The sequence below is a fragment of the Eurosta solidaginis genome, chromosome 4 (assembly GCF_040869045.1).
Source record: "Eurosta solidaginis isolate ZX-2024a chromosome 4, ASM4086904v1, whole genome shotgun sequence".
NCBI classification, from domain to species: Eukaryota; Metazoa; Arthropoda; class Insecta; order Diptera; family Tephritidae; genus Eurosta; species Eurosta solidaginis.
Genome location: NC_090322.1, coordinates 208,341,174 through 208,364,289, shown reverse-complemented (window position 1 = coordinate 208,364,289; position 23,116 = coordinate 208,341,174). Strand labels below are relative to the sequence as shown.

Here is a 23,116-nt window from a genome sequence, read left to right as displayed (position 1 = left end):
AAATAATCCGAACAACTGCTTAGTACGATTCTTTATATAGTAGTACACTTTTCGTTAAACCTTTAGTATTTGGAAAATCTTCTTCAACTTAAATAAAAAATGTGCGGTGTGATGTGCTAATAAGATATCAGATTACCACTTAAAGATGTTTAAAAGTAACGTACGACGTTCTAATTATGTGAAGAGCTAGCAGAGAGAGTATAATTTTTTTAGAATTATTTTGTTCGCATAATGTTGAAATGGATTTGAAAGGCGTGCAAATAATTTTTAATACAACAAAATGATATATAAATAAAGCCAAGATCGACACCTAATCGCCACAACTAGAATTAGTTTCTCCAACTAATATAAAAATTTACTTAACCATTAATGATCTCATTAGTTTAAAATGAAGCCTTATTTCGGAAGTCATAACCCATAGCTTAGAAGTCGAATATGCACGTGCGATTACTAGTTATTGCTGTGAAGATTTCACTTCGATTTGAGTTGTGAAAATATTACGCCAGTCCCACAAAAAAATAAGTAATTTGTAAACATTTATAAGAAACTGGTTGAGTGGCCCGTAATCGATCAAATCGGGAAAAATAGTTTTTGTCCTTACTTGGTCACTAAGCTTGTGCAAATGGTTGGACACCGAAACACTCGTTTAAACTAGGTCTTCTGCTTATCATAAAAAGGGTCGAGCAAAGTTGGTATACAAGGTGGTAAAAAAAAATTATGTAAATTGGAACGATTTTCCGCTGTCCTTTGTCAAGCCTGTTTTCGAAACAACCCGGTTTCGATTTTGTGCCATCTTCATTGTCAATATGTTCTTCGACGCCAAACCAATGTCCTTTGATGTTGATTTTTCCGACAGCTCTTACCCTTAGAACTATTTTAGAACGATATTCCGTCATCCCTTGTAAATTTTTGTTTGAAGACAAACCGGTTTCGGCGTTATGTAACCTCACCATACAATTTCGTTAAGTTGTGGTCGTGTTTCGTTTGTTAGCTAGTTCGTTTAGGTACGTCTTGTGTGTATGGCAGGTAGTTTGTTCGTGTGTATTCGTGAAACGCGCTCTTAGAGTTAGTGTTTGGTTTATGGTTGTGTTCGATTACTTGACAGGTAGAAGTCAGCGGTTTTAAGTTGCCATCTATGGGTTGACTTCGTGTTAGCTGCCTGCGTTTTGTTCTTTTAAAAAGCAATTCCTAGAAATAAAGATTATTCCGAAGTTTGCGCAAATACATTCGGAACCGGACAATGTGAGAAGCAGGGAGATTATGCAAATAGCGAAAATGGATCTGCTACGACACGAAATAAACATGCTGCAATCAAAAAAAAGGCGACCACCGTGGTGTGATGGTAGCGTGCTCCGCCTATCACACCGTATGCCCTGGGTTCGCATCCCGGGCAAAGCAACATCAAAATTTTAGAAATAAGGTTTTTCAATTAGAAGACAATTTTTCTAAGCGGGGTCGCCCCTCGGCAGTGTTTGGCAAGCGCTCCGGGTGTATTTCTACCATGAAAAGCTCTCAGTGAAAACTCATATGCCTTGCAGATGCCGTTCGGAGTCACATAAAACATGTAGGTCCCGTCCGGCCAATTTGTAGGGAAAATCAAGAGGAGCACAACGCAAATTGGAAGAGAAGCTCGGCCTTAGATCTCTTCGGAGGTTTCGCGCCTTACATTTATTTTTATTTATTTTTTAATCAAAAAAAGAAAAACCAAGTGCCTAATTGCTGAACGTCCACTTACAAACTGAGGAGCGGCTATCAGTCCTTATTCTAATGGGAACCCTCTTCCAAATAATAGATAAGGCGATGGAACTGAAGTACAAAATACTCAACAAGAAGTTTAGCAATCTTATAAAAGTGAAAAATGTCAACCAGACCATCAAACAAACCACCCTAGTTCCTACACTAGGAAAAGGAAGAAACTAACGCAATGCAAAGCAAATAAAAGCCTGAAGCGAAGTGGTATTGTTGGATGGTTGATAGGAAAAAAACTGAGCCGCAAATACATCATTCAATGGAGACATATCCCGAGCGTCCTGGATGAGCACAACTTACAAAATCGAAATATCGACTCCTTCCATCATATCGTAGACTAATTATATGAATAAAGAAACAAACTGAGCGTTTTGCGTCACCCTGTTCCTTAAGTAGCATACTAAACTGCTGGGGCTCACATAAATATTTTGTTTTAATGTTGAAAAGCAAAAAAAAAAGAAATATAATAGAATTTGCAATCACGGTTGCCACTTTGGTCCATTTGGAAAAGTGTTGGAAACAAGCGGTCAATCAGAAAATCTTGTTTTGGTGGCTAAATATTTCGATCGTTTATCAAAAACTTTTCGTGATAAACTTTTGTCATTGTTTGAGCTTAAAAAAGTTCTTGCAAATGCACGTACATCTCAAAGTAATTTGACGGAGTTGTCCACTGATGAAGACATTCTTGTACTGAAAACTAAATAAATTATTGAGACTAATTTGTTTTATATTAAGTGACTTACCACTGTTTTATGTTCAAGTTATGCGATATGCTTCAATAGACAATGAAAGTTTTTAAATTTTTCTCACACAGCACAAAACAAATTGATGAGTTTTAGGAATTCCAAGACTATTATGTTCTTCACACTTGCGATGGAGCTATATTTTCTATTTTTGTGTCTGGAAGTTAATAGCATTCCTGCTATACAACCGTCAATTTCAATATCAGTTACAGAATTAAAAGTTTCTATATATTTCCGACCTGCGCTAAAGAATTCAATCAGAAACATTTGGTCTGCTGATATTATTCCATCAATATGAGTAATTTTAGTTGCAATGATTATATCAAAATATTGTATATTTAGAAATAAGGTTTTTCAATTAGAAGGGGTCGCCCCTCGGCAGTGTTTGGCAAGCGCTCCGGGTGTATTTCTACCATGAAAAGCTCTCAGTGAAAACTCATCTGCCTTGCAGATGCCATTCGGAGTCGGCATAAAACATGCAGGTCCCGTCCGGCCGATTTGTAGGGAAAATCAATAGGAGCACGGCGCAAATTGGAAGAGAAGCTCGGCCTTATATCTCTTCGGAGGTTATTGCGCCTTACATTTTTTTTTTTTTTTTATTGTATATTTAAAAAATGTCAGTGTACATAATTTAGAATACTAAGATTCTTAACCGAAGAAATATTTTTATTGGAAGTAAGGCAGGAATATTTTTGGAAAACGATAACTTAACAAATGCTCAACGTAGATCTGATATAAACGCTTTGTTCCAAGTTATTCCCGTTGGAGAGCAGAACCCCAGAAACTTGAATAATAACATTGTTAATAATAACTAATTTCTCGTACCTCGTCAAATGGAAATTCGACCATTACTACACAGATCAAACTTTTAAGACTTTTCAAAAGATCGCTTTTCAAAAGTAAATCTGAAGACTGTGGCTAGATTCAATTAATGTGAGTTTTGAAATATACATTTTTCTCTAACACATATTACATGGAAATAATGTACATTTCAAAACCCGCACTTAGTGAATCTAGGCCATAGATGGGAAAATTGAAGCATGAGGGTGCACTGGTAAACGGAAGAGTAAAGAATTAAATTAAAAAAAGTGGAGCAACCAGCTATTGGAAACAATTTTTTTTAACTTTTTGTCTGATTTTAAAATAAAATCGATACAACCGAGCCCTGGAGAAATTTAGTTTAAACAAGTAAGGAAGGCTAAGTTCAGGTGTAACCGAACATTACATACTCAGTTGAGAGCTATGGAGACAAAGTAAGGGAAAATCACCTTGTTGTAAAAAGAACCTAGGGTAACCCTGGTATGTGTTTGTATGACATGTGTATAAAATGGAAGGTATTAAAGAGTATTTTAAGAGGAAGTGGGCCATAGTTCTATAGATGGACGCCATTTAGGGATATCGCCATAAAGGTGGACCAGGCCTGACTCTAGAATTTGTTTGTACGATATGGGTATCAAATGAAATGTGTTAATGATAATTTTAAAAGGGAGTGGGCCTAAGTTCTATAGGTGGACGCCTTTTCGAGATATCGCCATAAAGATGGACCAGGGGTGACTCTAGAATTTGTTTGTACGATATGAGTATCAAATGAAAGGTGTTAATGAGTATTTTAAGAGGGCGGGGGCCTTTGTTCTATATGTGGACGCCTTTTCGAGATATCGCCATAAAGATGGACCAGGGGTGACTCTAGAATTTGTTTGTACGATATGGGTATAAAATGAAAGGTGTTATTAATGAGTATTTTAAAAGGGAGTGAGCCTTAGTTCTAAAGGTGGACGCCTTTTCGGAATATCGTTATAAAAGTGGACCATGCGTTTGTACAATATAGGTATCAAACGAAAGGTGTTAATATGTGTTTTAAAAGGGAGTGGACTTTAGTTGTATGGGTGGACGCCTTTTCGGGATATCGCCATAAACGTGGACCAGGGGTGACTCTAGAATGCGTTTGTACAATATGGGTATCAAATGAAAGGCGTTAATGAGTATTTTAAAAGGGCGTGGGCCTTAGTTCTATAGGTGGACGCCTTTTCGAGATATCGCCATAAAGGTGGACCAGGGGTGACTCTAGAATTTGTTTGTACGAAATAGGTATCAAATGAAAGGTGTTAATGAGTATTTTAAAAGGGCGTGGGCCTTAGTTCTATAGGTGGACGCCTTTTCGAGATATCGCCATAAAGGTGGACCAGGAGTGACTCTAGAATTTGTACGATATGGGTATCAAAGAAAGGTGTTAATGAGTATTTTAAAAGGGAGTGGGCCTTAGTTCTATAGGTGGATGCCTTTTCGAGATATCGCTATAAAGGTGGGCCAGGGGTGAATCTAGAATTTTTTTGTACGATATGGGTATCAAATGAAAGGTGTTAATGAGTATTTTAAAAAGGAGTGGGCCTTAGTTCTATATGTGGGCGCCTTTTCGAGATATCGCCATAAACGTGGACCAGGGGTGACTCTAGAATGTGTTTGTACGATATGGGTATCAAATTAAATGTATTAATGGGGGTTTTAAAAGGGAGTGGCCCTTAGTTTTATATGAAGGCGTTTTCGAGATATCGACCAAAATGTGGACCAGGGTGATCCAGAACATCATCTGTCGGGTACCGCTAATTTATTTATACATGTAATACCACGAACAGTATTCCTTCCAAGATTCCAAGGGCTTTTGATTTCGCCCTGCAAAACTTTTTCATTTTCTTCTACTTAATATGGCAGGTGTCACACCCATTTTACCAAGTTTTTTTCTAAAGTTATATTTTGCGTCAATAGACCAATCCAATTACCATGTTTCATCCCTTTTTTCATATTTGGTATATAATTATGGCATTCTTTCATTTTTCGTAATTTTCGATATCGAAAAAGTGGGCGTGGTCATAGTCGGATTTCGGCCATTTTTTACACCAATACAAAGTGAGTTCAGATAAGTACGTGAACTGAGTTTAGTAAAGATATATCGATTTTTGCTCAAGTTATCGTGTTAACCGCCGAGCGGAAGGACAGACGGTCGACTGTGTATAAAAACTGGGCGTGGCTTCAACCGATTTGGCCGTTTTTCACAGAAAATAGTTATCGTCCTAGAATGTAAGCCTCTACCAAATTTCACAAAGATTGGTAAATTTTTGTTCGACTTATGGCATTAAAAGTATCCTAGACAAATTAAATGAAAAAGGCGGAGCCACGCCCATTTTGAAATTTTCTTCTATTTTTGTATTTTGTTGCACCATATCATTACTGGATTTGAATGTTGACATAATTTACTTATATACTGTAAAGATATTAACTTTTCTTTTAAAATTTGGATTAAAAAAAATTTTTTTTTAAAAAGTGGGCGTGGTCGTTCTCCGATTTTGCTAATTTTTATTAAGCAGACATATAGTAATAAGAGTAACGTTCCTGCCAAATTTCATCATGATATCTTCAACGGCTGCCAAATTACAGCTTGCAAAACTTCTAAATTACCTTCTTTTAAAAGTGGGCGGTGCCACGCCCATTGTCCAAAATTTTACTAGTTTTCTATTCTGCGTCATAAGTTCAACTCACCTACCAAGTCTCATCACTTAATCCGTATTTGGTAATGAATTATCGCACTTTTTCGATTTTTCGAAATTTTCGATATCGAAAAAGTGGGCGTGGTTATTGTCCGATGTCGTTCACTTTAAATAGCGATCTGAGATGAGTGCCCAGGAACTGACATACCAAATTTCATCAAGATACCTTAAAATTTACTCAAGTTATCGTGTTAACGGACAGACGGACGGACGGACATGGCTCAATCGAATTTTTTTTCGATACTGATGATTTTGATATATGGAAGTCTATATCTATCTCGATTCCTTAATACCTGTACAGCCAACCGTTATCCAATCAAAGTTAATATACTCTGTGAGCTCTGCTCAACTGAGTATAAAAATACAATTTTTATGTAAACAAGTAAGGAAGGCTAAGTTCGGGTGTAGCCGAACATTACATACTCAGTTGAGAGCTGTGGAGACAAAGTAAGGGAAAATCACCATGTTGTAAAAAGAACCTAGGGTAACCCTGGAATGTGTTTGTATGACATGTGTATCAAATGGAAGGTATTAAAGAGTATTTTAAGAGGAAGTGGACCACAGTTCTATAGATGGACGCCATTTAGGGATATCGCCATAAAGGTGGACCAGGCCTGACTCTAGAATTTGTTTGTACGATATGGGTATCAAATGAAATGTGTTAATGATAATTTTAAAAGGGAGTGGGCCTAAGTTCTATAGGTGGACGCCTTTTCGAGATATCGCCATAAAGGTGGACCAGGGGTGACTAAAATTTATTCTGTACAATATGGGTATCAAATGAAAGGTATTAATGAGTATTTTAAAAGGGCGTGGGCCTAAGTTTTATAGATGGACGCCGTTTCGAGATATCGCCATAAGGGTGGACCAGGGGTGACTCTAGAATTTATTTTGTACGATATGGGTATCAAATGAAAGGTATTAATGAGTATTTTAAAAGGGCGTGCGCCTAAGTTCTATAGATGGAAGCCGTTTCGAGATATCGCCATAAAGGTGGACCAGGGGTGACTAGAATTTATTTTGTACGATATGGGTATCAAATGAAAGGTATTAATGAGTATTTTAAAAGGGCGTGGGCCTAAGTTCTATAGATGGACGCCGTTTCGAGATATCGCAGATGGATCAGGGGTGACTCTAGAATTTGTTTGTACGATATGGGTATCAAATGAAAGGTGTTAATGAGTATTTTAAGAGGGCGTGGGCCTTAGTTCTGTAGGTGGACGCCTTTTCGAGATATCGCCATAAAGGTGGACCAGGGGGACTCTAGAATTTGTTTGTACTATACGTGTTTGTACGATATGGGTATCAAATGAAAGGTATTAATGAGTATTTTAAAAGGGCGTGGGCCTAAGTTCTATAGATGGACGCCGTTTCGAGATATCGCAGATGGATCAGGGGTGACTCTAGAATTTGTTTGTACGATATGAGTATCAAATGAAAGGTGTTAATGAGTATTTTAAGAGGGCGTGGGCCTTAGTTCTATAGGTGGACGCCTTTTCGAGATATCGCCATAAAGGTGGACCAGGGGTGACTCTAGAATTTGTTTGTACTATACGGGTATCAAATGAAAGGTGTTAATGAGTATTTTGAAAGGGAGTGGGCCTTAGTTCTATAGGTGGACACCTTTTCGGAATTTCGTTATAAAAGTGGACCAGGGTTGACTTTAGAATGCGTTTGTACAATATGGGTATCAAACGAAAGGTGCTAATAAGTGTTTTAAAACGGAGTGGGCCTTAGTTCTATAGGTGGACGCCTTTTCGGAATATCGTTATAAAAGTGGGCCAGGGGTGACTCTAGAATTCGTTTGTAAAATATGGGTATCAAATGAAAGGTGTTAATGTGTATTTTAAAAGGGCGTGGGCCTTAGTTCTATAGGTGGACGCCTTTTCGAGATATCGCCATAAAGGTGGACCAGGGGTGACTCTAGAATTTGTTTGTACGATATGGGTATCAAATGAAAGGTGTTAATGAGTATTTTAAAAGGGCGTGGTCCTTAGTTCTATAGGTGGACGCCTTTTCGAAATATCGCCATAAAGGTGGACCAGGGGTGACTCTAGAATTTGTTTGTACTATATGGGTATCAAATGAAAGGTGTTGATGAGTATTTTGAAAGGGAGTGGGCCTTAGTTCTATAGGTGGACGCCTTTTCGGAATATCGTTATAAAAGTGGACCAGGGTTGACTCTAGAATGCGTTTGTACAATATGGGTATCAAACGAAAGGTGTTAATAAGTGTTTTAAAAGGGAGTGGGCCTTAGTTCTATAGGTGGACGCCTTTTCGGAATATCGTTATAAAAGTGGACCAGGGGTGACTCTAGAATGCGTTTGTATAATATGGGTATCAAATGAAAGGTGTTAATGAGTATTTTAAAAGGGCGTGGGCCTTAGTTCTATAGGTGGACGCCTTTTCGAAATATCGCCATAAAGGTGGACCAGGGGTGACTCTAGAATTTGTTTGTACGATATGGGTATCAAATGAAAGGTGTTAATGAGTATTTTAAAAGGGCGTGGTCCTTAGTTCTATAGGTGGACGCCTTTTCGAAATATCGCCATAAAGGTGGACCAGGGGTGACTCTAGAATTTGTTTGTACTATATGGGTATCAAATGAAAGGTGTTGATGAGTATTTTGAAAGGGAGTGGGCCTTAGTTCTATAGGTGGACGCCTTTTCGGAATATCGTTATAAAAGTGGACCAGGGTTGACTCTAGAATGCGGTTGTACAATATGGGTATCAAACGAAAGGTGTTAATAAGTGTTTTAAAAGGGAGTGGGCCTTAGTTCTATAGGTGGACGCCTTTTCGGAATATCGTTATAAAAGTGGACCAGGGGTGACTCTAGAATGCGTTTGTATAATATGGGTATCAAATGAAAGGTGTTAATGAGTATTTTAAAAGGGCGTGGGCCTTAGTTCTATAGGTGGATGCCTTTTCGAGATATCGCCATAAACGTGGACCAGGGGTGACTCTAGAATTTGGTTGTACGATATGGGTATCAAATGAAAGGTGTTAATGAGTATTTTATAAGGGCGTGGGCCTTAGTTCTTAAGGTGGACGCCTTTTCGAAATATCGCCATAAAGGTGGACCAGGGGCGACTCTAGAATTTGTTTGTACGATATGAGTATCAAATGAAAGGTGTTAATGAGTATTTTAAAATGGAGTGGGCCTTAGTTCTATATGTGGACGCCTTTTCGAGATATCGCCATAAACGTGGACCAGGGGTGACTCTAGAATGTGTTTGTACGATATGGGTATCAAATTAAAGGTATTAATGAGGGTTTTAAAAGGGAGTGGCCCTTAGTTGTATATGTGAAGGCGTTTTCGAGATATCGACCAAAATATGGACCAGGGTGATCCAGAACATCATCTTTCGGGTACCGCTAATTTATTTATATATGTAATACCACGAACAGTATTCCTTCCAAGATTCCAAGGGCTTTTGATTTTGCCCTGCAAAACTTTTTCATTTTCTTCTACTTAATATGGTAGGTGTCACACCCATTTTACCAAGTTTTTTTCTAAAGTTATATTTTGCGTCAATAGACCAATACAATTACCATGTTTCATCCCTTTTTTCGTATTTGGTATATAATTATGGCATTTTTTTCATTTTTCGTAATTTTCGATATCGAAAAAGTAGGCGTGGTCATAGTCGGATTTCGGCCATTTTTTACACCAATACAAAGTGAGTTCAGATAAGTACGTCAACTGAGTTTAGTAAAGATATATCGATTTTTGCTCAAGTTATCGTGTTAACGGCCGAGCGGAAGGACAGACGGTCGACTGTGTATAAAAACTGGGCGTGGCTTCAACCGATTTCGCCCTTTTTCACAGAAAACAGTTATCGTCCTAGAATCTAAGCCTCTACCAAATTTCACAAGGATTGGTAAATTTTTGTTCGACTTATGGCATTAAAAGTATCCTAGACAAATTAAATGAAAAAGGGCGGAGCCACGCCCATTTTGAAATTTTCTTTTATTTTTGTATTTTGTTGCACCATATCATTACTGGAGTTGAATGTTGACATAATTTACTTATATACTGTAAAGATATTAACTTTTCTTTTAAAATTTGAATTTAAAAAAAAAAATTGTTTAAAAGTGGGCGTGGTCGTTCTCCGATTTTGATAATTTTTATTAAACAGGCATATAGTAATAAGTGTAACGTTCCTACCAAATTTCATCATGATATCTTCAACGACTGCCAAATTACAGCTTGCAAAACTTCTAAATTACCTTCTTTTAAAAGTGGGCGGTGCCACGCCCATTGTCCAAAATTTTACTAGTTTTCTATTCTGCGTCATAAGTTCAACTCACCTACCAAGTTTCATCGCTTTATCCGTATTTGGTAAGGAATTATCGCACTTTTTCGATTTTTCGAAATTTTCGATATCGAAAAAGTGGGCGTGGTTATTGTCCGATATCGTTCATTTTAAATAGCGATCTGGGATGAGTGCCCAGGAACCTACATACCAAATTTCATCAAGATACCTCAAAATTTACTCAAGTTATCGTGTTAACGGACAGACGGACGGACGGACGGACATGGCTCAATCGAATTTTTTTTCGATACTGATGATTTTGATATATGGAAGTCTATATCTCGATTCCTTTATACCTGTACAACCAACCGTTATCCAATCAAAGTTAATATACTCTGTGAGCTCTGCTCAACTGAGTATAATAAAACAGAACTAGTTTGGCTTGCGGCACGGGTTTGTTCTAAGGTTTTCGTTAAAACAGTTATTTATATAAGGCTTTTTGTTAGAATGAAAGTGTGTGTGTCTTTGTACTTTACCACAACCTGAAATCAACGATTTTACAAAGAATTCGTGAATTGCCGAATTATTTATAAACCAGAATCGCCACGGGCTGTCTTCTTATGTCCACAGAACACCATCTAAATAATGAGGCGAGAATACTCCCCATCAGGGGGGGAGGTTATAAAATCCTCAAATCTCTTGCTGGCAGTACTTGGGGAAAAGATAAAGAAACGCTCATTACTACTTACAAAGCAATTGGCCAGCCGATTGCATGCTACGCGTCCCCTATATGGTCGCCAAGCCTTAAAACTACTCACTGGAAGAAGCTACAGGTCTGCCAAAATACTGCTCTCAGAATCGCAACGGGCTGTCTTCTTATGTCGCGAATACTCCCCATCAGGGAGAATGAGATGCTAACCAAACAGTTCCTGTTGAATATCAGAAACCTGGGCATCCCAACAGACATCTGATTGATGAGCCAACACCGCCTAAGGGCTTAAGGAGTCATCTCCGTAAGTATTATGAGGAAATACGGCACCTGAGAACTCATCCGTAGGAAGCAAAAAATCGCAAGCAGGTCCTCAGTGAACTCCACAAACAAGCGTCGAACCTTTATGCTGGGAATTGCCCGGTGAATCCAGTACTCAAAGAACAGTACCCAAAACTTGCGGAAGAGGAACGCACACTCCCCAGGGAAACACGAGTCACTCTAGCTCAACTTCGATCTGGATACTGTAACAGGTTAAACTCTTACCTATCCAGAATCAACCCCGACATACAAAATGTATGCCCCGCTTGCAATGTGTCCCCACATGACCCCAACCATCTCTTTAATTGTAATGTGGAACCAACGCCTCTAACACCCCTCTCATTATGGTCCACCCTTGTTGAAACAGCAAGTTTCCTTGGACTCCCGTTAGATGATATTGATGACAATTTGTGATCGGTCGCGGCTGTTTGGTGGGGCGAAGCACTGCTACAACAACAACAACAACAACAAAAATTTGGTCCATTTATTTGGGATTTGGTCATTTTTTTTCGATGAATTTTGGTTCCAAATGAAAATATGGTGTGGCAACCGTGTTTGCAATTCACACACCAACATCTACTCAAATAAATAATTTGTTAAATACGCGTGTACCTTGCCCTGAAATCCAGCAAAAGAGAGAGCAAGTTTGCTCTCCAAAATAAAGATAAACAAATTTGTAAATGCAAACAAGAGTTCACTTTCATACAAGGCTAGGCACCCATGCATGGGTAAAATTAGCACAGCTGATTAGAAGAGAGCGGCCATTGAGCACTCAATGAGAGCTTGTTGAGTACAATTTATTCGCACATCCCCACCAATTTCTCTGTCAAACTGCACCTTTATTTAGTAGTTTGACAACAGTCTGTTGATATTCATTGGCTAAACACATAATGCAGTAGCTTATTCACTGTTGGTTTATTTTGAATCGCATTTTGTTATTTATTTTCTATTGCGTATGTTTTAGTAAATATCAAGTAAAAAGTTTGTTAAACATTTTCTAAAAAAGCGTTTTCGATCAAATAAATTGCTTTACACTTTCACTTAAGTTGTTTTTGCATTATTTTGTGTTTTACTTAGTATCATTTAATCGTCGTTCAAAGGTTGAAATGTCTTTGAAATTTTATTATGATTTGATGTCGCAGCCGTCGCGTGCGCTGCTGATAATTCTCAAGATGAGCGGTGTACAATTTCAAGATTGTCCAGTTGCGCTGCGTAAAGGTGAGTTAAATAGAGTTAAGGAAATATGTTTTGTGTAACTGTGTGTATGTATGTATGTATACTTACAAGGTATACCAAAAGTACCGCTATAGCCGAGTGATTTTCTAATTTTGAATAAAATATTTTACTATAAGCTCAACGGAATCAAGCTTCCACAGTGCTTTACTCCATTCAATAGGTGCAACCACTCACAAGTTGTCAACGCAGTATCCTAACGGAAGTTCAAGGAACAACAAGATTCAACATTGTGGGACCATAGGGGCACTGTTGTTAGAAGCTTAGGTTCCACATTATAATTAAAAAGATGGCTGGTGTCATGTCGAGACACATCACATGCTGGCAGTACTTGGGGAAAAGACAAAGAAACGCTCATTACCACATACAAAGCAATGGGCCAGCCGATTGCATGCTGCGCGTCCCCTATATGGTCGCCAAGCCTAAAAACCACTCACTGGAAGAAGCTACAGGCCTGCCAAAATATTGCTCTCATCTACATAATGAGGCGAGAATACTCCCCATCAGGGAGAGAAATGAGAGGCTAACCAAACAGTTCCAGTTGAATACCAGAAACCTGGGCATCCCAACAGACATCTGATTGATGAGCCAACACCGCCTAGTATTATGAGGAAATACGGCACCTGAGAACTCATCCGTAGGAAGCAAAAAATCGCAAGCAGGTCCTCAGTGAACTCCACAAACAGGCGTCGGACCTTTATGCCAGGAATTGCCCGGTAAATCCAGTACTCAAAGAAGAGTACCCAAAACTTGCGGAAGAGGAAAGCCTACTCCCCAGGGAAACGCGAGTCACTCTAGTTCAACTTCGTTCTGGATACTGTAACAGGCTAAACTCTTACCTATCCAGAATCAACCCCGACATACAAAATGTATGCCCCGCTTGCAATGTGTCCCCACATGACACCAACCATCTCTTTAATTGTAATGTGGAACCAACGCCTCTAAACCCCTTGCATTATGGTCCACCCTACACAGCAAGTTTCCTTGGACTGCCGTTAGAGGATATTGATGACAATTTGTGATCGGTCGCATCTATTGGGTGGGGCGAAGCACTGCTACAACAACAAGTGAGTCGTATTTCCCAGCGGGTTAGGGGACTTAGAATATACTCGCGGTAGGTATGCCTGTCGTAAGAGGCGATCAAAATACCAAATTGATTCAAGGGTTGTGTAGCGCACCCCTCAAGGGGTTGCCAGCGCAATATGTAGCTTCTCCAACCCAATTGTCAACCTCACCTACCCGTGAGGAAGCCACCAGCGTGTCAGGGGGTTAGAATATACCAGCGGTAGGTATGCCTGTCGTAAGAGGCGACTGAAATAAATTCAATGGGCTGTATAGCGCAACCCTTCAGGTCGCCAGCGCAATATATAGCTTCTTCAAACCCAATTGACAACCTCACCTATCTGCGGCGAATCCTGTTTCACTAACAGAGGAGGCTCTGGCAACCTCAAGCTCCTCATGGAACTTGGGGGTGGTGAGGGATGGATGGCCTGAAGGTTTAACGTGGCCATATAAATCGTTCCCGAGATGATCGGGCTTGCACCTTAATGGTACTCTGTTACCGGAGCGTACCGGATCTGTATCCGGCAAAGGACCATCTCATCGATAACACTCCCCAAAGCCTTCGGGGAGCAATCTTATCGCTATAACAACAACAACAACCCTTCGAATCCTGTTTCAGTAACAGCCGAGGCTCTGGCGACCCCAAACTTCTGATGGATCTAGGGGTGGGAGGACGCTGTGTCCTAGAATGTCTCATGTGGTCATACCAAATCGTTCCCGATATGGTCGGGCTAACACCTGTATGGTGCTTGTTCCCGGAACGTACCGGATCTGCATCCGGCAAAAGACCATCAACATCGATAACACTCCACAAGGCCTTCGGGGAGTGTCCTTGTCGCTACAACAACAACAGTGAGTCGTATCTCCGTGGGTAGTTCTTCTGCAAGGTTTGGATAATTTGTATTAATAACCAGGCTGACAGAGTACGATTACACCGACTCTACGTGGATTAGACTTCCTGATATTTAAGGGCTGAGTTGGTAGGTGACGGATCTCATCCTAGTGCTTACGGAGATGCTTCCTTATCCCTCTAGGAGGCGGGGCAAGATGAAGCAGTTGTTTGCAGGCATGTTCCCCTTTGTGACAATTCAGCAAAACTGGTGTGTTCAGAATTTTCTTATGTTCCTTTTATATTCAGCTCTTTTGCCTCACTATGAAGGAGGTGTTCAGGGGTTATAAACACACATCACGTGGCAGTTCTCAGTGCAGTATTTTGACAGGCATGCAGCCCTTGTCAAGTATTCAATTGATTTGTAAGTTATTAGCAGCATTCGTTTATCCTTTCGGCTTTGTAACTAAGATACAATTCCGCTTAAAAAAGGTAATGTTTTCTCTCCATTTCATTCGTCTAAGACCAACACGCAGTTTTTGACAATCTGAGCACATATTTGTTTTTGCTGTAGAGTTGAGCCAACCGTATAGTTGAACCAAGTTGTTAACGTGACCGGAGGTCGGTGATGGGTGTGGGGAGATTACTATTTATTTATTTGAAACTCATTCGTCTATTAAAGCACCAGGGCTTGTTGGCATTATCGTGCAGTCGGCGGCATAGGAAATGATGGTTACTCCTTCTGGTGGGGAGGGGTAATTTTATGTGTCGAAATTAAACAGAAGTGGGGATAGGACACCTCCTAGCGACACACCTGATTAATTCTTCTAGTTTTTGAGGCGTCGTTCCCACATTTTTCAGTGTTCTGGAATGACGAAGGATTTGAACGATAAATTGAAAACTCCCTCATTGCTAAAGTGTTTAAGCATCGGCATGGCTATACTGGGCCTATTGAGTTGGGGGGGCTTGACGTTTTGAATATCGTTTTTAACGTCTATGTGGATGACAGTAGTGGACGACACTTCGTCTCTTTGGATGCTCTTCCCATTTTGCACGTTTATGTTCATTTACCAGCCGCATAACATCCAAGTTGAGATCCCTTATTTGGAGTTGTCTAAGGTCGAACAGTCTAACTAGATCACGTTCTCTTGTTAGGACTGCAGCTTCGGTAGGGAAATGTAGTATGATTTTGGGTACTCCACCGGCCGGTATAAAGCGAGCCAAAGCAGGGACGAATTAGCGAAACGAGCACTCACCTTGCCTGACATCAAGCGGAAAGGGAAGAGAAATAACGGTGTGCTTTCATAGCTTCCCATCTTTTCCTTCAGTTTTTTCATTCACATGCCTTTCCTTTTTGTTTGAATGCCTTCACTTCCCTTGATAACTTTCCGTCCCTTCTTTTCTATTCATTTTTTTTTTATCCTTTTTTTTGCTTTCCTTTGTTTTTTCCCCTTTACTTTGATTTCCTTTTCTTATTTCTTTTTTATATTTACCTTCCTTGTTTTTTCTTTCTCTTTTTCCTTTTCCGTACTGTTCCCTTCACTTTTCTCCTTATTTGATCCTCAAAAGAGTTTCTAAAAAAAACGGTCTTACCAAGGGTGCATTCATGTTGGATCCCCGATATTAGCATGGCCCTGAGTAAAGATGCGACTGCAAAAACACTATACGTGTTTCCCCGTAAGGATATGCGACGGTCCATTTACAGCTGACAACGGGACTCCAACATAGCGCACACTAAGAGTGGACCAGATTTTGATTTTTAAAGGCATTCATTTTCAAATTACTACTTTGTATTTACAGGTGAGCACTTAACTGAAGAATTCAAACAAAATATCAACCGGTTTCAACGTGTGCCCTGTATTATCGATGACGGCTTCAAATTGGCTGAAAGTATTGCTGTGCTAAGGTAAGATAAAATAGCAAAAATATCATAAATCATACGCAGCTAACACTTAAACACCATTAGGGCCATTATAAAAGCTTTTATATAAAAAATATTCCTCGTGTTCCAATGAAACGAGAACCAGATACGGATAGAGATTTAACATGTAAATGCAACAACAATGTGATCCATATGGAACAGGAGGATTGTCGAGCCACTTGGCATACAGCAATATCCTTTGCTGTTCAATAATGAGTGTCGTCATTATTATTACTGCTAGATTGTGCCTTGAAACCATTTTTCATTTGTCCGGTTTTTCGGAAGTATTTTCAGTCGTTATTCCTATTGTAACGAATTCTGGCGAATTCTGCTTAATTCAAACCTTCTGCTAAGGTTCGAATCGCTAAACTGTTGAATAAATCACTCCAATATTCAGTATTGCAAATTGGGCTTTATGTAGATTACTTTGGGAGTAGTACAATTATACTGCAATATCACATACTTCGCAATAGCGTGTGTTAATCAAACTGATTGGTTATTCCTCAGCTTGCGCTGCTTTTATACTCTCTGTTGCCTCGTCCGCATATTTCCTTTCACCTTCTAGAATTGTTGTATCTCCTGCTTGGTAATTTAATTATATGCGTGTGTATGTGTGAGTAAGAAATTCGGCTGATGACTACATTTGTGTGCGTGTTAGATATCTCTTCACTTCGAACTGCTGGTCATGTGTGTGCATATACTTCTCATCGCCTTCCATGTATGTGTGTAAATGATGATTAAATTGATGTCTTCCTGTACACACGAGTGGCAGCTTGCTTTATTGTTGTTGGTCGTTTATTTACTAACATAGTGATGCTAAAATTCGCCACACTATCATAGTTGGGACGTCAAGGCTCCGGCTACCAGAGACAGAGTTGCCATATCTTTAGGCAAAATTTAACTAGGTCCTAGACAACTTTTAGTATTTGCGAAGAAAACGAAGTTATTTTATAACACAACTCTTGGTGCCTAATAGGGGGTTTTCCGTTGGTCGTCAAACAAATTATGGTAACACTAAGGGCACATTGAGTCTATGTGAGGTTTTTATTGACCAGCCAGTTGAACTATCGCACCTCACTTTCCATTTTTCGAACAAAGCGTCTCTTTCAGCTCGCTCTGCAGTAAGTATAATGCTCATTATCACTGCAACCTACGGACGTAGATCATGTGGCTCTGTAGTCAAATTTTATTTCCGTTAGACACCACACGATGTTCTCTTTATACTAGGTGCTCTTCCGAAACCTGAAGAAATCTTTGGTGTTCTTAGCCGCACTACGTAGTACTCCCAAAGATTTTGCGAAGTGTTGCTAAAAAGGGAAATCTTTTTCAAGAAATTATTATAGCACCAGGAGCTTGGGATCGCCACGCCTACATATGTAGCTAGGAAGCTTTGATTGTATTTCACTTAATAATACTAGAAAGAAAATGCGAGGGAGTTTAATGAAGAATTAATTAGTTGCTTTTTGCTTGAGCAACTTTTCGAAGCCAAACATTGGATGGTACTCTGCGCATCAATGTTTCTTTCTTTCTTACAATATTGTAACGAATTTACTTGCAATTCCGCTTATTTCAAATCTTCTACTAAGGCTCGAATCACTAAACTGTTGAATAAATAACTACAATATTGAATAATGGAAAAATGGCCTTTATTAAAGTACTTCACAATAAATAATACTGCTATTGCTCGCCAGATAGCGGCTTAATCAAAACTGCTTATTGCGCCTCTACTGGTGTCGCCTTTTATACTCTCTGATTTCCTCGTTCGCATCTTCTAGGCGCTTACATTTCCAGAATCTACTTGTTGGCCATCAGCTATCAAATTTCTCAGCTGTAACTACAGATGCACGATTTTATAGCTTCTCTCATTGCATACTTTCGGGAGTATCTCAGATATATGCATGTGGTTGTGCGTTGCTTCTCATCTGCGTATACGTACATATATGTAGACATAATGATTGATTCGTTTATGTAGATACAAGTGACTGTCTGCTTCTTTGTTGTTGTGACTTCATTTACTTAGCATCAGACTAGGGATGTGAGTATCACTTAGTGTCACTCATACTCGTCACAATATGGTGGACAAGTTCGTATACAATCTCCAGACGTCGAACTTAACGTCATCGATTTGGTTTCGCGTTTTTGATCAAAAGATAGCCTAATTGCTTAGTAGACTCCGGCAGGAGAAAGAAATGTAGTCAAATTCGATTCGAACGCCGTTGTTGTTGTTGTTCATGTTGTTGTTGTTGTTGTTGTTGTAGCAGTGCTTCGCCCCATCCAATAGGTGCGGCCGATCACAAATTGTCATCAATATCCTCTAACGGGAGTCCAATGAAACTTGGTGTTTCAACAGGGGTGGACCATAATGAGAGGGGTGTTAGAGGCGTTGGTTCCACATTACAATTAAAGAGATGGTTGGTGTCATGTGGGGACACATTGCAAGCGGGGCATACATTTCGTATGTCGGGGTTGATTCTGGATAGGTAAGAGTTTAACCTGTTACAGTATCCAGATCGAAGTTGAGCTAGAGTGACTCGTGTTTCCCTGGGTAGTGTGCGTTCCTCTTCCGCAAGTTTTGGGTACTGTTCTTTGAGTACTGGATTCACCGGGCAATTCCCAGCATAAAGGTTCGACGCCTGTTTCTGGAGTTCACTGAGGACCTGCTTGCGATTTTTTGCTTCCTACGGATGAGTTCTCAGGTGCCGTATTTCCTCATAATACTTACGGAGATGACTCCTTAAGCCCCTAGGCGGTGTTTGCTCAACAATCAGATGTCTGTTGGGATGCCCAGGTTTCTGGTATTCAACAGGAACTGTTTGGTTAGCATCTCATTCTCCCTGATGGGGAGTATTCGCGACATAAGAAGACAGCCCGTTTCGATTCTGAGAGCAGTATTTTGGCAGGCCTGTAGCTTCTTCCAGTGAGTAGTTTTAAGGCTTGGCGACCATATAGGGGACGCGTAGCATGCAATCGGCTGGCCAATTGCTTTGTAAGTAGTAATGAGCGTTTCTTTATCTTTTCCCCAAGTACTGCCAGCAAGAGATTTAAGGATTTTATAACGGCTCTGGATTTTCGGTACAATTGCGGCTGCATGCTCACCAAAATGTAGATCCTGATCAAACGTCACAGCTAAGATTTTGGGGTGTAGGACAGTCGGTAGCGTAGTGCCATCGACGTGGATGTTCAAAATGGTCGACATTTGGGACGTCCAAGTTGTAAATAAGGTCGCGGATGATTTAGTCGGTGATAATGCCAGGTTTCGCGAGGCGAAAAAACTGGAGTGATCAGGGATGTAGCCATTTATTCTGTTGCAAAGCTCATCGATCTGTGGGCACGGGCCTGTTGCCATTATTGTGCAGTCATCGGCGTAAGAAACGATAGTAACTCCTTCCGGTGGCGAAGGTAGTTTTGATATGTAGAAATTAAACAAAAGTGGAGATAGGACACCACCCTGTGGCACCCCTTGTTTAATTCTTCTTGGCTTTGGTGTTTCGTTTCTGAATTGCACCGATGCCTGCCGACCACCCAGATAATTTGCGGACCACCTTTTAAGACATGGAAGGGTAGACCCATCCAGATCTTGCAGTAACGTGCCATGGTTGACCGTATCAAAAGCTTTTGATAGGTCTAGCGCAACGAGTACTGTTCTATGGTGGGGCTTCTGATTTAAACCACAATTTATCTGGGTGCCAATTTCATTTAGCGCGGTGGTGGTGCTATGGAGTTTTCTAAAGCCATGCTGATGACAGGCTAGCTGCAAATTTGCTTTGAAGTAGGGGGGCAAAATGGCTTCAAGCGTCTTGGCTACTGGCGATATGTTAGCTGGTTTCCCAGGCTTTAGTAGCGGAACCACCTTGGCCATTTTCCATTTTTCGGGAATGAGAATGGTGGAAAGAGACAGGTTAAAGACATGCGCTAAATATTTGAAACCCTCTTTTCCTAGGCTTTTAAGCATCGGCATGGCTATGCCGTCTAAGCCCACTGCTTTGGATGGTTTAGCATGACCGATGGCATCCTCAACCTCTTTGGCGGTGATGGTAATCGGAGACGCGCTGAATTTATGCTTATGTGCGTGTCTGTTGGCCCTCCGTCTATCTTTGTCGGCCGTATAATGCATTATATATTGTCGGCAGAAAGCGCTCGCGCATTTTTTCGCATCCGACAGCACTTTATCGCCAAAGGCGATGGAAATTTTGCCATTGTGCTTCGACGGATTCGATAGGGACTTTACGGTGGACCAAAGTTTGTGTTCATCCACAAGCAATCTGGTGCGTTGGTTTATATCCCTTATTTGGGGGTCGCCGGGATCGAGCTGTCTTATAAGGTCACGTTCTCTCGCTAAATTTACAGCCTCCGCCGGAAAGTGAGGCCGTATTTCGGGAATTCTACCGGCGGGAATGAAGCCAGATTCGAACGCCGTCTTTGGCAATGCTAAACTAATCTATGATCAGTTCATCTTTGGCAGCCATCATTCCGTTTTCGAACTACTGCTCGGGGCTCCAGATGTATTGGGAATACATCCACTGAAATGGGAGTGAGAGGTGAATGAAGACTTGATAACCTTTGGTGCTCTCAATTGGCGTCAGCTTTGTATTATGAAACACTGCCCTCCGCCTAAGTTGGAGTGCCCTAATCTAGCGCATTACCCAATCTAAATGCTGACAGCTACTCAATGCCGAAAAACTACATTTTTAAAAGGGAATGAAACTCTTGCACCAATCATCAGTTTCCTTGTATTGTGATCTAATTTCCCATGAGTCGCATCCGATAAACTTTCCGCTCGCCGAGGTGTGGTGGTAGCCTACCTACCACATCGAAGATCCTGGGTTCAACTCACGGGCAAAACCGCAGCAAAAATTACAAAAAAGTTTTTTTCAATTATAATAAAGTTTTTCTAAGTGGGGTCGCCCCTCGGAAATGTTTGGGAAACACTCCGAGTGAATTTCTGCCATGAAAAGCTTCTGAGTAAAAACTCTTCTGCATCTTGCAGATGCTGTTCAGTATCGGCGTAAAACGTGTAGGTCCCGTCCCGCCAATTTGTAGGAAAAATTAAAAGGAGCAGGACGAAAATTGGAAAAGAAGTTTGACCTACATCTCTTCGGAGGGTTTTCGCGCCTTGTTTTTGATTTTTTTTTAATTATCTAACCCACATCCGGTTTCATTTTCTCATGAACAGTATTCTCTACTACTCTTGCCTCTTAGTTTCGTGGCTTCCCCGGAATATTCCTTCTCGGTTGCCGTCTTCACATCACTTAATAGACTTGTTAATCCAAACCCACACAGTTTTTTCTCATCAAATATAGGACGCTTGAACAAATTATTACAAATATACAAATTATTCGTTATGCCCATATGGCTTCCATCTGAACATATATGCGACTCTTTGGTAACAAATGGAACTCTCATTTAGGCAACAATTGCAAGTTTAGTATGCCCTTGCGATGCGACTCTCGCTGCTGAGGTCTTCTCTATTTGGCCGTTGGTTTTCATCACATATGACAAATCTATATTTCCTAAACCCCTCTCCTTTCCTCCGTGTTGACCAATCTGCCTTATGAGGAACGCGCCTCTTCACCTCTAGCACATGTTGTTTCCAATGATTTGGTTGTCATAATCCTGCTTCTTGTATTAATTTGAATGTATACCTCACGCAAGCAAAGCAATTCATCCCCATGAAGACTTCGTCGACAATTTCCACTGCTAAAAAATTGGGATGAGTATCCACATTCTCAAACACGCGACACTTCTAGATCTTGATTGCTCTCTTATGTGGACGTACTTCTAATTTTTTTTTCAGGTATCTCAGCGCAAAGGGTAAAATACCAGAACATCTTTATCCTAAATATTTCGTTGAACAGGCACGTGTCGATGAGTTTCTCGAATGGCACCATCTCGCGCTGCGTATAACCTGTAGTCTCTACTTTCGTACCGTATGGCTGGATCCACTAGTTACGGGTGAACGTCCTGAAGACGATAAAATTGAAAAGCTTAAAAATCAAATGGAGGGTAATTTGGATATTATTGAAAATGTTTGGTTAGCAAAAACAGATTTTCTAACCGGACAAAGTCTAAAGGTTGCAGATATCTTTGCGGCATGCGAAATCGAACAGACACGTAAGTGCGAAAGCTGAGCTTAAAGATTCTGGAAAGATTTTTATAACTTAACATATTTGGCTAATTTGTCTATTTCCTTGCACTTTCAGGTTTGGCCGATTACGACGTGCGCATCAAATATCCAAAAATTAAGGCATGGCTGAAGCGCGTGCGCGCAGGCTGTAATCCACACTATGATTATGCTCATCAAATTGTTTATAAAATAACCGGCACTGCGCCAAATGCTAAACTTTAAATTTATTATTTATCTTTTTAAACGCTTAAATTTGCTTTACTTGTATGATTGTATGTATGTAACTGCTCTCTGGATAATATTGACATAAGCCCAAGAGTTGTAATTTATCCAAACTGGTTTGCCAAAGAATGACGGAAAATCGTTCCAGATAACAACCAATAAAAAAATATCGTCGAAAATGGACCCAATTTCGAATTAGTTATGTTTTCAGGACTAACCCGGAACCCAGCGACAATTTGCATATATTAATTATATACCTACGTTGCTTTAGATTTAGACACAAATTGATTTGATAGGTAAACACTTGTTGATTAATCCAAAATTTGATATTAAGTTCCGTCATTAACCCTTCAACGCAAAAATATGAGTTATCGGTACAGATATGACCCAGCAATTAAGTTGCC

The 23,116-nt window shown here is 40.1% G+C and overlaps 1 protein-coding gene across 3 annotated transcripts; it reads left to right on the top strand.

Moving 5' to 3' along the window:
* On the top strand, positions 1-22,900 carry GstT3 (Glutathione S transferase T3). Of its 3 annotated transcripts, none has more exons than XM_067784660.1 (5): positions 1-155; positions 12,399-12,539; positions 16,246-16,351; positions 22,161-22,477; positions 22,567-22,900. In XM_067784660.1, exons 1-5 carry the CDS (start codon positions 146-148, stop codon positions 22,710-22,712), a joined length of 720 nt encoding a protein of 239 aa, XP_067640761.1. In that variant the 5' UTR covers positions 1-145; the 3' UTR covers positions 22,713-22,900. The 3 variants fall into 3 exon arrangements, with proteins under 3 accessions (XP_067640761.1, XP_067640763.1, XP_067640764.1); XM_067784662.1 differs by having other exon boundaries at positions 48-160; XM_067784663.1 differs by lacking the exon at positions 12,399-12,539 and having other exon boundaries at positions 131-155.
* Positions 22,901-23,116: the final 216 nt, after the last annotated feature.